Source organism: Equus caballus, chromosome 4 (genome assembly GCF_041296265.1).
Source record: "Equus caballus isolate H_3958 breed thoroughbred chromosome 4, TB-T2T, whole genome shotgun sequence".
In the NCBI taxonomy this organism is placed as follows: Eukaryota; Metazoa; Chordata; class Mammalia; order Perissodactyla; family Equidae; genus Equus; species Equus caballus.
In genome coordinates this window covers 17545462-17562067 of record NC_091687.1, presented here as the reverse complement: position 1 = coordinate 17562067, position 16606 = coordinate 17545462, and the positions used below count along the sequence as shown (strand labels likewise).

The following is a 16606-nucleotide window of genomic DNA, read 5'->3' as shown; positions in this document are numbered from 1 at the left end:
GACGTTCTGTCCCTCCCTCTCCAGGGAGGTTGTGCTGGACATTTACTTCTCCCCTCAACCAACAACCAAATGTTTTTAAAGAAGATTAAAAGCACCATAGACTGCAAATATTCGTGTGTGAAATAGATTCTCCTTTCTTCTAAAAATACATTGGAAGAGGAATCAGTCCCTTTATCATCAAGGCGAATGGTTCATTTCCATCACCGAGACCCATGTGTGTGAAAGGTTTAGTCCGGTTAATACCTGTGCAAATAATCATGCTTCTTCTACGCTTCATGTCATGGATTGAGGCATGAACAGTTCAATGCCAGGCTTGGGAGGCCAGAATCCCCTTGGCATTCACAGAATGACTCAAGGAAGGAGTGTGGATTTGGGAGCCCAGAAGCCGGGCCCAAACCTGCCTCTCCCGTGCATCTGCCCTGAGGCTGCTCCTCTCGGCGCCTCTGGATCCTGATCTGTGAATTGATCCGGGTGCTCCTGTGTCCAGAAGTAGCACTCAGTGCCCAGAACCTGACACACGTGGACAGAGGACCAGTGTTCGCCTTTCCCTCCTGTCATGCGGTTTTAGGTTTTAACTATTATGCAACTTGTCCAAAATATTGCTCACAGCTGTGATTAATGCCTGGCTTGTGGGAGAAGGGGCAGGTCTAGGTGCTTGGTGCCATTACTCAGACCCAGCCGCCCCTCTGCTGCAGCACTGGGGCAGAAGCCTGGAGATGGTGTCTCGGCTGGTACGAACACCTGTGTCCCCCTCCTCCCCATGCAGGGTGTGAGCATTTGCGCAACGACCACGGAGTGATTGTGGACTTCAACACAGCAGACCCGCTGATCCGCTGGGACTCATACGAGAACCTGAGCGCAGACGGTGAAGGTGCGTCCGGTTACCGTGTTCCGAGTTACCAAAGAGAAGGGCCCAGAGGGAGCAGCTTGTTCGTGTTTAGATCAGAATTGTCCCTGCTGTCTGCTCAGAGGCTGGAAATCCCACGTCTCTTTGGAGGTCCAGAACCCACACCGTTGTGAGTTTGAGGATGTTCATGAGAATCATGGCGAATTGGGGTCGGGCTTCTGACGAAGCTGTAGGGGTGGTGGCTGGTGAGTAAGGTCATCCATCTAGGAGTTTTCTTGCCCAAAGTTGCGTGTCAGCACGTTGCCAGGGACTGTTTTCTGCCTTCTTTCTTCCCTTTCCGTTTGCATACGGGGAATGCCAGGTGTCTGGTCATGGGCAACCTTCCTACTATTGTGGCTCCCCACGGGCAGCAGACTTTCTGGTTTCGTTTCTGTTTGCTAGTTACCCTAGTGTCCTGGTTTTATGGCTGTGTCACCTTAATCTCTATTTTTGTGAGTGCGTCTCACTCAAATCTATTCTCGGTTTGCCCACTGAATATACAATTTGGGTCACAAGTAGCATAAGGAAGGAGTGAAGTGAGGGTGTCTGCTAGGTTTACCTGAAAAATCCGCTGGGGGCTGAGTTCAAAGAGGGATCCAGACATCTCCCCGGCTCCTAAGAACACGGGTCTTTCATCTTTTTCAGGCTCTGACTGAGAATCAGATCTGATTTGGGAAAGAACCAAAATACTTTTTGTCCAGTTATTTTCATCCAGTTGTGAATAGCTGAAAGTAGGCGTTGTGGACATCACACCTCCAGTGCCATCCTTGTGGATCACTGAGCTTGCAGCGACTGGCAGGGACGCCTGTGGTCCACGCCAGGGGCCACGACTGTGTCGCAGGGGACACGTGCCCCCTCTACTTGTCCACCTGGAGGACTGGGAAGTCAGTCTGCGGGGCTCATGTCAGTATTTTGGGGATGCAGACTGTCTTGCTATCTAGAGACAAAGTGTGCATCAGTCGTGTGCTTCAGCGTGGTTCCTAAGTGCCACGGGAATGTTTCACCCAGAACCAGCTCTGCATTGTTTGATGACCTGGCTTTCCCATTTAACACACCTATCTAAGCGTCTGCACACATCTGTAAGCACCTTTTCCCATGCCCAGTTCACTGGCCACACTTGTTCCATCAGAGGGCTCCCCCAGTGCACTTGATCTTGCACGGAGCTCGTGTGGGATCCAAGTCCTCACTGTTGTAATACCACCTCCACGGCCCCTGCCTCCGAAGCCCTGCAGACCCTCAGGATTTGGTCCTCTTGCACAGACATTCCCCAGAAAGCACACACAGCTTCCCTCGGGTGGAAATTTCCTTGTCCTCCCCGACTCTCCAGCACTCCTCGGCGCCTCTTAGGTGGGGAGGCCGATCTGGCTTGGTGAACTCATTCCCTGGCCCTCTGAGCTCTCTCCCAGAACCACAGTCCCTGGCTTGGGTCCCTGAGTGAGGGCATAACTGACCCCTGTTCCCACAAAGCCTGGGGCCCTGGTGGGTGGGAAGCAGGGTCTCAGCCATATTTCCGTCAAGGCAGAGGCTCCATCCAGGGATAAAGGAGGTTTGCAGCCTGTGGAACGCTATCTTTCTGCTAGAAAGTGATGTGTTACAACACTCTCTTTTCTACCTCCACCCCGTCTCTAGTCCCCACTGGTAAAAAAACCCAGAAGCACTGACTTAAGCTGCATTTATCTCTAGAAATCCCTACCATCCCGGAACGGAGCCCCCCATAGCTGCCTTCAGGCGAGGCCCTTGACCTGTTTTTATCCCTGAGCATAATGTTGTGCTTTCTGTACCAAGAAAGGAACTGGCAGGGAACTTGTTCATGTGGACAAGCGATCCCAGATGTCCTGTCTTCATCATGGAGAGTCACTCCTCTCCCCGGGTCGGGGCCCTGGCCGGGCAGCGGGGGACAGCTGCTGCATCCACATTTCACGGGGTGCTCACTATCCCAGGGACAGAGAAATGGTGGTGTGGAGGGTGCACAGTGTGGCAGCCTGCCAGAAACTTTGCGAATGTCATCTTAGTCCTCACAAGAACCTGTAACCCATTTTGGAGATAAAGAGGAATCAAAAAGTAGCAGTTGCCTTCAGGGTTGCGTACTGTCAGTGACTAAGGTGAAGCCGAGTGAGTTGTTGGGTGCTGGAGATCGTGCAGGACAGAGACTGTGGAAATGGGACTCAAGTCCAGGCCTGTCTGACCCCAGAGCTATTCAGTGCAAACCTCATTTCTCTAGCTAGAAGCCCTCCGCTGGTCCTGGGCCAGGCGAGGCCTGCAGACCGCAGAATCCGCTTTGGGCAGTTTGAGCAGAAAGGGATTTGTTAGGAGGGCACTGGGGCAAGCTGCTGGGCAGGTGGACACTCTCCGCCCCTGGGCTTCACAGTCTCAGGGCTGCTCACTGGGCCCCAGCCGCACAGCAGGCCCTCAGCTCATGGCTGGGAAACGGAGTTGGGATGGGCTGGGGGCAGCTGCACACGTGTCGGGTGACATGTGACACGGGCAGGGAGAGCTGTCTGTGCTGGATGCCTTGGGCCGGCCCAGTGTCTCTCCCTCCATCCTTTGCTTCTCCTCGTCTCACTGTCTGCTGTGGCTCCTTCCTCTTTTAACCGGTCGTCAGCCCGGTGCCTTCCTGGGCGCTGGCACACGAGGATGCGTCGAGCAGATGTGCTTCTCCTAAGGTGCTTGTTCAAGGGGTGGTGACCAGAGCAGGGTGGCAGGCTTCTCAGTGGAGGCACCGGGGCAGAGTAGGGAGGGTAGCACGGGGCGTCCAGTCAGGGGGCCTGGCCGGGAGCAGTGGGAGGTGCTGCCGCTGGTGCGGTGCTGTCAGTTGTCATCACTCGAGTACTGTGCTCCATAAAGTCTCCATGCACTGAGTTAGTGAACTCTGACCCCTGCTTCGGGGAGGGACGGGTCAGGGTCCTGCGAGCCCCTGTCACAGCATTTTCCTCTGCCGAGCGATACGTAACCTTGTTTCATGCGCGGTTCCGTCTCGAGACACCTCGTCTAATCTGTGTTTTTGATTCCTTGAGCTCAGCCAGCAGCACTAGAACTCAGGCCCGAACGAGGCTTTGCTCACACTTCCTCTCTCCATCAGGCACATTGCGGCCTTCTTGCACCTGGGAACACCTGACAGCGCTTCAGCACTATGCTTGGGGGTCATTTTAAACAGCAAAATCACCAGCAAAAAGCCCCCAAATGTGGCATTAAATAGGCCTGGAGAAGGACCCCTGTTTACGGTGTGGGGGCTGAAATGAAGGTGAGACCCCAGCTATGCGTCAGGCGGTTCTAAATTGTGGCCGCTCTGCATATGTCAGCAAATGACCATGGAAATGCCACATATGTTGGTTTGGGGATTACATATAAATAATTCTTAGTGAGTAGGTGAACTTGCAGATATGGAATCATGAATGAGGGGGGTTGACTGTACTTGCTGTTTTGTTTTTTCAAAACTTATCTTGTTCCTTTTCTCTCTTCTGCGAGGCTCAACTCTTTGGGCCCAGGGACGATGACTGGTCCACCCAGGGAGGTGTGGGAGCCACAGCTCTGCATCAGCCACCCGGTTTGGTTCCTTGCCTTTCCACTTGTGCTGTGTGGCCTTGGACAGGGTACTTGACCTCTCTGTGCCCTTCCCTCCTCTGCATAATAGGAACAGTCGTAGTACCAGAGCTGCTGAGAGAATGCAGTGATGTGATCAGCGTGAAGTGACAGGGTACCGTAAAAAGTGTTATCACTTCCCTGAAGCCTTGGAGCTTGGTGAGGACCTAGTCTAACACAGGCCCAGTGAAGGTTTGTGGAACCCCGAGATGTCTGTGGGAGAAGCGCGTGTCTCCCATCTTTCCTGACACCGTTGGGCAAAACTAAGTGGCACTGGGGCCTGTGATGAGGGCCACCTTGCTAAAGGCTCTGGTGACTTTTCTGTTCCACCTAGAAAACTTTTCTGCTCCTGTCTGCCTCCCCTTCATGCTGACGATGCTCAGCGATATGTGACTGCCCCAGGCACCAAGTGTTACTGAATGATGCGCAGAGAGGATTGCCTGGGTAGGATGTGCCTGTCCCATCAGGGTCACATCTGCGTGATGGCTGAGGAGAGGCCACAGCACCCCATGGATCCCTGGATTCGAATGTCACCCCCGGGGGCAGTGAACAGGGCCGCTGAGGAGGGCCTGGAGTGATGGAGGATCTCAGCGCCCGCAGATGCACGTGCCAGCAGCACCCTGCTTCTCCTGTCTACACTAGGCTGCGCCATACTGGGGCCGCTGTCTCCTTTTCCTCTCCTGCTCTTCTGACCCATTCCTTTTTTTTTTTTTTTTTTTTTTTGAGGAAGATTAGCCCTGGGCTAACATCTACTGCTAATCCTCCTCTTTTTGCTGAGGAAGACTGGCCCTGAGCCAACATCCGTGCTCATCCTCCTCCACTTTATATATGGGATACCTGCCACAGCATGGCTTGATAAGCGGTGTGTAGGTTCACACCCAGGATCTTAACCAGCGAACCCCAGGCCACTGAAGTGGAACGTATGAACTTAACCATTCCACCACTGGACCGACCTCCCAATTCCTTTTTTTTAAAGTAATCTGGGCTGGCTTCCCTTCTCTTCCATTGACCCTCCACCGTCCACACGGTGTCTTCCCTCCGCACTGGGCAGCACAGTGCTCTCTAAAGCCTGCAGGGTCCCAGCCTGCCCAGCCCAGGCTACTTCTCTCCTCACCCTGGACATGTCTGCCCCATTGGTGGTGCGGCCACCTCTCCATCTCAATTCGCTTGTGAGCCACATTCTTGTCTGAAGCTCAGTTTCCACATCTGCAAAACGGTCTTCTTTAATTAGCTCATCCTGGAGACAGCCTCCGACCTTGTGAGTTTTTTTAGTTGTTGTACATACAATTCCTCTTTTTCATGCATCTCACATTTCCTTAGGGCCTGCCGTGTTTCTGACACTGTGATGGACTCAGGGTGAGAAAAATAAGTAGAACTTCTAATGGGGAAGATGTGTGTGTGTGTATGTATATATGTGTGTATGTATGTGTGCATACATATGTACGTGTGTGTGTGTATCCATCTATCTATCTACCTACCTCAACAGTCACCCTAGGATGCGTCCTTTGCTGTAACTAGAGTATATTCCAGGAATTAGGAAAGTATTGAAGAGAAGCAGCTACTTAGCCTGTCCACTCCAGGGAGACTCACAAAGAAGAAGAGGGCTCTTGCAGGCAGGGGTGCAGGAAGGGAGCGTGGGGTGTCCTGGAGGAAGCAGTGGACGCTGGGTGACGGAGGGTGAGGCTGAGCCCCATGAGGAAGCATTGTTGTGCGGAGCCTGCTCTTTGCTGCTTGGCAGTGAGGATCCCTGGAGGGACCTGGCTGGAGGATCTGGGAACAAGACACACGAGCTCCCTGGAGGGCGTCGGGCTCTGGAAGGAAGGGAGGCCCTGGCAAGAACTGCTGGGCCTGGACTCGGGTGTGGCTCCGGGTGCACAGTAGGCGCTTCCTATTGAGGTGGTAGATAAGTAAGACTCCACGCCAGATTCAACCCAAGGGTGAGAGTGAGGGAAGCTTCCAGCATGGTGCATGGTTGGACAAGAAGCCTTGCTCTGCTCATCCTCTCCTGGATTCCTGGTCTTGACCTACGAGTGAGCTTCTGGCCACAGGTCAAACTGTTGCTGATTCCAGGGTGAGTAGATGGGGCCACTGTACACCCAGGGTTTGGTTCTGCTACTTTAACTCGAGACCTGATCAACATCCCAGAGTTCAGACGTGGCCTCCCAGAGGACCGCAGTTGTTTCAGCGCCCGACGGGCTGGCTGCAGCCCCGGCTCTGAAGGGGACTCAAATTCCTCAGCACTTCACAGTGCGATGCGGTCCTGTTGCCTTCTGTGCAGGAGGCGCTGCCGAGGTCCCAGCATTCAGGCTGCTGGTGAGGACGAGTTGGGTCCAGAAGCTTCCTGCCAGGGGTGTGTGCAGAGTTGACTGGGGTTCAGGGCATTAGAAGTGCCGGATCAAGTTGCGACATTCAGGTGATGCCATTTTGAAAATGGATTTGACAGCGTTTCTCCCCGGAAATTGTTGTGTTTTACAATTTGGAAAAGTGAAGCAAGCTTTGACAACATGGCAGAAGGGTTCTCCACTGGAGTCTGGTGGGTCAGACCTTAGGTCCTGGCGCTGCTCTCTGTCCAGGGCCCAGGTCCTCGTTGGCGGGATGGGCATCTGCCAGCTGAGCTTCCAGAACTGTCGGCTGCTATCAGTGTTTGGCCACCATCACCGCTCACTGAAGGCTTTCCTTCCTTTCCAGACAGGAAAATTTCTTCAGTTCTCCAAAGCCTTTCTAAGCATCGCTTGCTTCGATAGTTCAGTGAAAAGCAGCCGTCATGATGCATCGGACACTGTGGTGGATGCTGACGGCATTTGCCACTTTAGATGGCCCGATGGGCACCTTGTTTACACCTTGAAGAGCACCATCCTTTCACTGTCCCGAGTTACAGGCTGCAGCTCCGCGGCCCTGAAGGTCCCCTCTCAGGTGTGATCCCTGACCCAGAGTTAATCGTCCCTTGATAAGGGATTGCAGGCAACAGTTGGGAAGGAGGGTGACGCGTTCATCTTATCTGAGATACGAGAGTCTCACCCTCTGTGCTAAGAGCCATAAAAAGTCCGTGGGTGTTGACTGTTTAAAACGGCCTGGATCATGTTGGTGTGATGTTGGAGGCAGTTTAATGAGTCATAAGCAGCCCTGAGCTGTCACCTCACTCACAGTCCATTGCTCTTCTAGCTCAAGCCATGTCAGAGAAGTCACCTCAAAATCATGTGGTCCTGGACAAGTTGGCATGGATTACCCCATGTGAGTTCCCCAGGGACGGCCACACACATTCAATAGCATGACCCCTGGGACAGACAGTGGACATGGGAGTGAGAGGTCCTGTCCCACCTGTGCACAACCGTTGGGCTGTGGGACCCACTCCGGGGCCCTGACATCCTGCTGGCCAGTGTGTCCTATGCACATGGACAGGGGTCTGAAAGGTGGTGTCATGTTGGTGTTACTACAGTTCCGGTATCTTCTTAGAGTCCAGCCAGGCACATTTATTCTACTCTTACCTTCCTCCTGCCATTTATGGCCAGTTTCGACCTCACTCCTCTTCTTTGATGGCTGCACCTGCTTAAGCAGCATGCACCCAGAGATTCCCACATCCTGTGCCCTGCATCCTGTCCCTGGAGTGCCAATCTTTGGCCTCTGTCACTAGTGCTCTGCACTGGGGACTAGCAGCTTAGATCTGACTGCAGGCGGGTTCCCTGGGGGGTGAAGCTGGAAGTGGGCCCAGCCCATGGTCTCCCTGGGACCCAGAGTCCCACAACTTCTACTTGAGTGGGAGCTGCAGAAATTGTGTAAAAATGGTGTGGCGAGGGGTTTGTTTCTTGCCCCTGCTTTAAAAGCTCTTGCAGACATGCTTTTACTGGATGCCATCTCAAGCAAGCCCCTCCTGGTCGCTCCTCCACCTCCCTCCTAGCAGGACACTTGCATGTTGGCTGCGTGAATTCAGCTCAGATCAAACCTGAGGAGTTTCTTCTGTGTCCTCTGTTGGGAGAAACTTTCTCTCTGTTGCCAGTCACAGGCAGGATTACAATCTTCTCATTTTGTGTCTCTGCACAGCCTTCAGGTGCATTTTTGCCAAGTCGGCTCAGGCATCGTGGCGATGTCACCAACATAGGAATGGGTACTGACTTGAAGTATTTGATAAGTGGAACCCAAGGCCTGAGGGAGAAGCGGCCGCACCTCCAGCAAGCACACACATCCTTGGGACAGCTCCTCTGCCTCTGGCCTGATGTGGTTGCACTGTCGTTCTGCTTCCATCTCTTCAGGCTTAACAAATGTCTAGGGGCCTTTCGGATCACATGCTTCCTTCTTGGGAAAGTGCTGCAAAGTGGAGAGGAGAGGGCTTCTCAGGAGGGAAAGGATGCTGGTTAATTAATGGAAAAGGGAGGTGTTTGTAAAAAGGAGCAGCTGGGAAAATCTCATTGGCTTGGGTCCCTTTATATTGTCCCCATAGGGACAGGCATCGTGGGCCTGTTCCTTTTAAGGAAATTGGTCCCCTTCTATTATTGTGACACTGTCTTGGCGACGGTGTTGATGGTGGGAACAGTGGTGTTCCTGGGTCGGACGCTGTGTCCTGGAGTTCGAGGGCTCCAAACAGACACCTCAGGAGTGGCCTCACGCCTTCCACCCATTCCCCTGCCAGGACCCCCCTCCCACCATCCCTACTTTATCTTTTATATTTTTCATGTTGGGGTTCTGCATAAAGACTTATTTCAAGACCAAGGTCTGTCATTCAAAAGTTGGAAGTTGCTGCCCTGTGTGCTTGTTTTGGGGACTCTTGATAGGGAAAATCACGTTCAAGTCTCGACCAACAAGATATTTGATGTTAAATTCACACACAATTGCATATATGTGGCCTTTTATTCTCTCTGTAGGTCCAAGGACAGAGGGGAGTGGCTGTGTTACTCTGTCACTGTTCCCTGAGTTGTCATGAGGGCCGGGCTTAGAAGGTGGAAGACGGAAGAGTGAGCAGCCAGTGAGTCTGTGCCCTGGCTGATTTACACAGGCGGCACGGATTGCAGAGGATGTGTCTTGTAAAGCATCCAGCTATTAGGGTCATTTTAGAGGCAATGTGTGATGTTATATACCCACAAGCCCAGGGGTTTGGAATTCCGGGGTCAGACAGCTAGTTGGTGAAGCACGCACGGACACCAGGCCCGCTGGCTCTGCGGCTCCTTCTCCTGGATGTGCCTGGTGGTCAGGCTGACGAGGCGGGAGGCTGAGAGTGCGGTGGGTGCGTGGGGCGGGGGCACTCTCGGACCCAGTGCTGGAGCCAGGATGCAGGAAGTGGGGAAGGAGGACTGGATATGAGTCCTGCTTGATCTTGGCAGTGTCAGGCAGCTTGTGAGCTGGGAAGGAGGACTGGATATGAGTCCTGCTTGATCTTGGCAGTGTCAGGCAGCTTGTGAGCTGGGAGGGGACCCAGTCAGGCCCACGGGGGCTATTGAGACAGGGAAGGCTTGAAGGAGCCCCCACTGGCTATGGACAGGTTGCCGGGGTGGGCAGTAGGGTGTGTCCAGTGATGCTGAGGACCCTGCATTTGTAAGGCCTCCTGTGAGTGTGGAGGGGGCTTGGGCAGTAGCCGAGGTGGCAGTGATGTGCCCTGGGTCTCCACTGGTTAGGAAAGGAAGCACAGAGGAGCTCATCTTGCCCTTGATGTCGTAACTTTGGTGCTGGAGTTACAGTTGCCTCCGCTCAGACTCCATGGTGCAGGTGGAATGGACCTGTGTATGTGGAGAACAGCAGGAGCCGAGCTGGGGAGGACGTGTGAGAAGTGAGGGGGCCCAGGTCAGTTCTCTGAGGTCCAGGGTGTGAAGAGCTCACTCAAGCATTAGCAGTTTTACAGGAGAAGCCATGGAAGCGTGATGATGGGGTATATTGAGCCTGGGCCAGTGTTGCCCATGGATGTCGGCAGAGAGGGAGGTGAGGCGGCAAAGGCAGCCAGGACCGCTGGACAGTGGGGTAGCTGGAGGGCACGGGGTTCTGGAGGAAAACGAGTTTTGGATGGAGGTGGAAGTGGCCTGAGGTGGGGCAGGGACGGAGGCCTCCTGGTGTGCCACTGCCCCTCCAGAGGCACCAGGGGCCGGGCCTGGCCAGGCAGGGCGGCTGGGTCAGCCTTGGGGTAGGCGGGGAAGATGAGCTGGGGAGAGTCAGTCCTGAGAGGGATGGGTGGAGATGAGCGAGAATGGGGCCAGGGGCCAGGGGGCCAGAGGGATGGCGTTTGTTGAAAGTCAGTGGGTTCATGCTTTAACATCAGAACTTTCTACCAGAAGAGGAGTTAATTTAGATGCCACTTCCCTGTGCGCCTTATGAGGAGGCCTCATGGGAGGCGAGCCCGGTGGTGGCTTGCCCTCAGGCCTTCGTAGGGGCTAATGGGGAGCAGCGCCCTGATCCTTCCTGGTGGGGTGGTCTTCTTTTTGCCTGGACCTTGAATGTGAAGGTCACTTCCCATCGCCAGCTTTATCCTGGAGACCTGGAGGGCAGGACGAGTGTCTCCCTCCTTTCATGGGCACCAATTACCTTGGTTCTTAAATAGACCGTTGTTACCATGTGATTCCCAGCCTTATGATATTCTTAGTTTTTTGTATTGAGACAAAATGTACATAACTTAAATTCACCATTTTAAAGTATGCAATGCATTGGTTTTTGGTACATTCACAAGGTCATGCAACTATCACCACTTTCTAACTCTAGAACATTTCCGTCACCCCCAAATGAAACCCCGTACCATCAGCAGTCACACCCCATTCCTCACTCCCCCTGCTCCTGGCAACCACCAGCATTCCCCTTCTCTCTGGTTTCCCTCTTCCAGACATTTCTCATAAGTGGAGTTATGCAATGCGTGGCCTTTTGTGACGGGCTTCTTTCACTTTGCACGGTGATTTCAGGTCCGCCCTGTCATATCAATGCTGTGTTACTTTTATGGCTGGATAGTGTGCCTTTGTGTGGATGCACCACCTTGGGGCTATTCATTCGTCAGCAGGCAGGTGTTTGGGTTGTTTGCACTCTGGCTGTGCTGAGTAATGCTGCTGGGAACACTCTGCACACATTTTGACTTCAGGGTGTTCTTATGTCACTGATCTTTTCTACTAACTTTTGAAATTTCCACTTCTTTCACCATCATCCTAATTGGTTTAACTTTCTAGATGGTTCTTCTGTCTTTATGGGGCCCCAAACAGGAATCACACTGAACATTCTACAGGCCTCTTGTCTCACTTTGCCAACTACTCACAGAGATTCTGGGGAAACCCACCCAGTCTTTTCTTTATTGGATATGTAACCTCATGCACAAAATTCCAAATTGGTAGGTTAGGAGGTTTGAGGCCTTTCAAACCCTGAGCTGCAGAGCTCCCTGTTGGCCAAATGTCAGCAAAGGCTCTAAGCCCAGTTGTGTCAGGAGAAGTGAATACCAACAGCCTGAATGGGCTCCGTGTAACCAAGCCCACCAGTGAGCACAGATGGAAATGACGGCGTTCTGAGCGTACCTGCTCAGAGGTCGTCAGCAACATGAACGCAAGATCTGAAGGCCATGTTGGTGCCAGGGGCCATGTGTCCATGAAGGCTTGTAGCAGCTCATTTGGAAAGCTGTCTTCACCGTGAGGAAACCCACCCTGAGCTACACACACAACAGAAAAATGAGCAGCATGAAAGGAAACGCTCCTTTTGGACACACTACTAATCGTGCAGTTTCTTCCTGCTAGAAGTGGAGAAAGGAGGCCACTGGTCAGCACAAGGATGTGTTTGTCTCTTTCTAATTATTGGTGCCTTAGCTGTTGTTTTTTGCACAGTTGTCAGCTTTGTGATGCAAAGGTCTGATTTCAGGATTTTGTCCTACAGAAGGCTGGGACCCTAGCCACATCTGGACATCGAATTGTCAAGGCCCCTGACTTCATAACTTGTCAAGGCCCCGCACGCTCCGAAGAGACACAGGCATTCATCTCAGTCCTTAAACCAGATCTTTCAGATTTCCATTTCTAATCTCTTTGCTTTTGACGTGAATTCTTTGAGGAAACAATATTGTATGATGTTAGTCACTTCCTTTATTACAGTGATGATGTTACGCAAAGTGGGCACAACGATGTGGATTTCCTTGATAGGAAGGTGGATCAGCCAAGACCCTTTCCCAATGCCAAATGGAATAGACCTTCTTGCATGGCAAGTGCTTTATGTCCCATAATAAAAGAGATCCTTTCTCCGAAGCACCAACTGCGTGTCCTCTCACTACCCTGCACGTGCCGTGTGCCTCTGTGGCCGTTTCACTGACTTAAGGAAGGCGGTACTACTCTGCCCGTGCTGACAATTGGTTGTGTCCTGTCTCCCTTCTTGAGCTGATGGAGTTGTGGTGCTTGTAAGGGTTCTGGCTGTGCTGTGGAAACCTGAAGGCGTGAGAATGGGCTTTGCTGCTTTGCTCTGGTGTGTTCTGTTCATTTAAAGAGTTGCAAAGCCTGTGGTTGTGCTGTGACCGATATGCAGCCAGGGCAGAGGGTAAACCATTGGCTGAAGCCCACCTAAATTGAAATTAATGTGGCCTGAGATGCTGGATAGAACTCTGAGGTCTGGGGCGGGCAAGGAACTGTGCAAGATATGCCGTGTGCAATCAACACTGACGATGAACTCGGGCACATCGAGTGTGAAAGATTGAGTCCCGGGTGATGGAGGATGTAAGGCAAAGATTTCACAGCTGATATTTTGAAGAGTGCAAGCAGATGCTGAAACTGTGGTTTATAAACTGCAGCAGGTTGGTGCTGGCTCCCAGCGGCAGCTCGGCAGGCTTGGCAGGGAGCTCAGAGGTCTGGCTGAGTGGCTCTGGGAAGGAGCCTTTTCTCCGCCCCCTCAGCCTCCAGAGTTCAAATTTCACTAAACCTGATTGCACAAAGCTCCACCCTCCTGTTTACATTGCACTGGCCTTTTTGGTGGAATCAAAGTCTCCTGTTTGACCAACAAGAGCTTCCACCTTCAGACTAGCTGGAGAGGGAGGCTGGGTGTCTGTGGGGAGGCACACCCCGACCCCAGGATGCTGCTCTTCTGGGATTGAGGCCTTTCTTCGTGGAAAAGTGGGTCCCACAGGCGTAGACTGAACCAGCTGCTGGGCTGTTTGGAAGGAAGGTAAGCAGGGCGTCTGCACTTGTGTGTGTGTGTGTGTGTGTATGGCGGGGTGGCTTCCGTAAGGCTACAAAGACCTGCAACAGGGCTGAGCACTTCTCTGAGACTTGCAAACCAGAGGAAACTACCAGAGGGCCCGAGGTGGTTCTCCCCAGGCGGAGTGAGGGCTTCAGGGAGGGAAGGGAGTGAAGTGATGAGCAGAAGAGCAGTTCTCACCTGGTGGGAAGGAATGTCCCGGGGGCTAAGGGAAGAGGTTTATTTGCAGGTTAGAGGAGGCTTACGTAGCTGTTTCTTCTCTTGGGGGCATCAGTGATGGTTTGAGATGGAGCTTGTGTGCCGAAGCTCTTGGCCAGCTCTGTGGCTAGCTGGCCAGGTGGCCACTGAGTCAGCCCACAGGGCGTCCTGTTTTCCTCGCTGCCCGGGTCTCAAATGTGTTTTGCAGCTAGGAGTGCCCGAAAGGGCTGTGCTGTCAGAGGCTGCCAAGATAAGTTTCCTCGGCATGACGAGCCCGAGTTGGGGTGTTGGATAGGACAGGTGCCAACCGGCGGGAGTGGTCCTGCCCACCCTCATGTTTGTGTGAGCTGTCTGGGGCACAGTCGCCATGGCCAGGACATGCCTGCCACAGCCCCACACCAAGCCCCAGGGCTCCTTTATCGCAGCATTCCGTAGCCTCACCCAGGGGACCTACAGGAGCGCTGGAATCCATGTGGCCCCGGCTCCGGCTCCGAGACGCTGGTCCTGGAGAGGGGCGTGTCCTTTTCCCGAGAGGCGGCTTGAGGCTCTGTGCAGAGCCTTCCTGGTTGGAATGCCCCTGCTCCTGCTCTCGCTGTTCTTTTTCCTAGTCTATGTTTCTCAAAGAATTTACAACCTGCCTTGTTTTGAGAAAACATCTGCTCAGATCTCAACTTGGCTCCAAAGGAGCAATTTTCAGCTGTCTCCCTTGGCAGGTGAGGGTCCTGTGCCTGCAGCCACCAAGTCACCATCCTGCTTGGGCACCTTCCTGCCTGGCAGTGCAGGGCGGGACTGGAGTGGGGGGCGAGGGCAGGCATTTGCTCTCAAGATGGGAAGGCTCACCAGGAGGAGCTACGTGCTAGGATGGAGTTACTTCTGGAACTCCAACTGAGGAGAGAAATGCAGTTTACCTTGTCCAGAGGCCCAAGCCAGAGTTTCACGCCCGTGTGGTTTCTAGCGATTTATTACCATCTTTTGCTTTTTGTTAAAAAAAAATAAGAGGAAAAGGGCACATTTCATCTAACCCTGTAATGTATCAAAGTTACCTTTTCTCTGCTTTTGTAGATTAAAGGTAATATTTTCAAAGGCCCATTCTCAGCTCTTGAGTTTCTCTGGAAAGGGAAATACTTCAGTACAAATGCAGGGGAATATTTACTTAGCGCACAGGCAGAATCCTATGCAATAAAATAAACACAAACCTTGTTTTGCGAGAGGTTATGAATGCTACAGTTAGAAAGGTCCACGTGGGAAAGACAGCGAGCTCCCTGCGTGTGTGGTGTGTGACAGGGTGAGATAGGAGGACTCCCCCCCCGCCGCCCGCAAGGACACTATCCAGGCTGGCATTTCCCCTGAGTGTGAAGGGTGGGGCCTCTGGGCCTGCACCCCTCACCCTCACACAGCCCAGAGGGAGGAGCTGCCCTTGGGTCACTACCAAAGCCACCCGCTGCTCCCCACTCTGCAGAGGAGGCGAGGGGTCAGTCACGCACTCAGCCCCTCTTGGTGAGGGACATCTCTCTGTCTCAGAGACCGGAGCCCTGGGGGCCCCCTCTGCACAATACAGTACACTGACATATACCCCCGCAACGAGACGTCTTGCAGCGCCAGGCTGGTCCCACTGTAGGGTCGACTCTTACAATAGAAGACTGCTTGGTCAGAGCTGATGTAGCAAGTCCGGGAGAAATGGTCTCGAGATGACACCCCTGGATGTGTGTTGGAAGGTCCACAGGGGGCCTGTCGTCCTGCCACTGAGCCCTGTGCTATGGGGCACGGCCCCCATGACCTCTGGGTCCGCAGAGGCAAGTTCTGGGCCCTTTCTGGATGGTGTGAGTCTGAGTGAAGTGATGCAGAGGCCATGGGAGTCGCTTAGCCAGCTTATTGCTGCTGCTTTTGTCCCATTGCTATCAGTCTCTGCGGAAACAGAGGCAGAACAAATTATGTAACTTGAACCCTGTTCTGTGGCTAATGAGAGCTTGAGGTGGGCTGCTCGGCCACAGGGCCACGCTGTGGAGGGGGACGTTTAGGACAGTGGATGCCTGGATGGTTTGGGTCATGTCAGATGATAACTTATGGAACTTTCTGATAAGTGAAAAAAAATAAATCCTTTCACTTCAGATTTCTATTAAAAAGCAATTCCTCAATGTAATTCTCAAATTATAAGGTCAGGTAGGCTGAGTTAAGAATAGTCGTTAATTAGATGCTACAGGACACCATTCTTCAGGCTCTGGCCCAGAGGGAACACAGACATGAATGTGTGAGAATTCTGGAATCCAGCACTAAGACAGGAGGGGAGGTGCAGGAGCGTGTTCGCTCCTTTCCAATGGTCTCACTGAATCGCCACAGTGATCCTGGGGCAGCTTTCATTGAACACCCCTTGCCAGGCGACTTCTCTACTGATAAGGAAACCGAGGCACAGAGAGGCTGGGTAACGCACCCAAGGTCACACAGCTGTGGTCAGGATTTTTAATCAGGATTCAAGCCCAGATAGATTATGCCAGAAAGTGAAGATGTGCTCATAAATCACTCCAATGAAAAAGTCAAAACAAGCTTTATGCCACAAGGAGGATGCAAAGGAACCATGACAGCTCTTCTAAGGAGTATAGAGCTCCCACCATCTTATGGAATCTAAGAAGAGGAAGGAATGTCCTGAAAGAGAGGGAGGAAGGTGAGGAGGGGGAGGCAGAGGAGGGAGAGAGCGGGGAGGAGGAGGGGGAGGGGGAGAAAGGAATTAGGGAGGGAGGGAGGAGAGGAAAGACAAGAAGGGAGAGAAGGAAGGGGGCGCGGGGAGAGGGGGAGGAGGAGGAGCGGAAGGGGGAGCCACGGCAGCGT

General features: G+C 53.0%; 1 protein-coding gene across 26 annotated transcripts in view; it reads left to right on the top strand.

Annotated features, from left to right (window-relative positions):
- TNS3 (tensin 3) overlaps nt 1–16606 on the top strand; it is a 260591-nt gene that overhangs the window by 153721 nt on the left and 90264 nt on the right. For all 26 annotated transcript variants that reach the window (XM_023639034.2, XM_023639038.2, XM_023639036.2 and 23 more), the window contains one exon: nt 767–871. In XM_023639034.2, coding sequence (XP_023494802.1) covers nt 767–871 — 105 coding nt within the window. The remainder of the gene's footprint in view (nt 1–766; nt 872–16606) is intronic.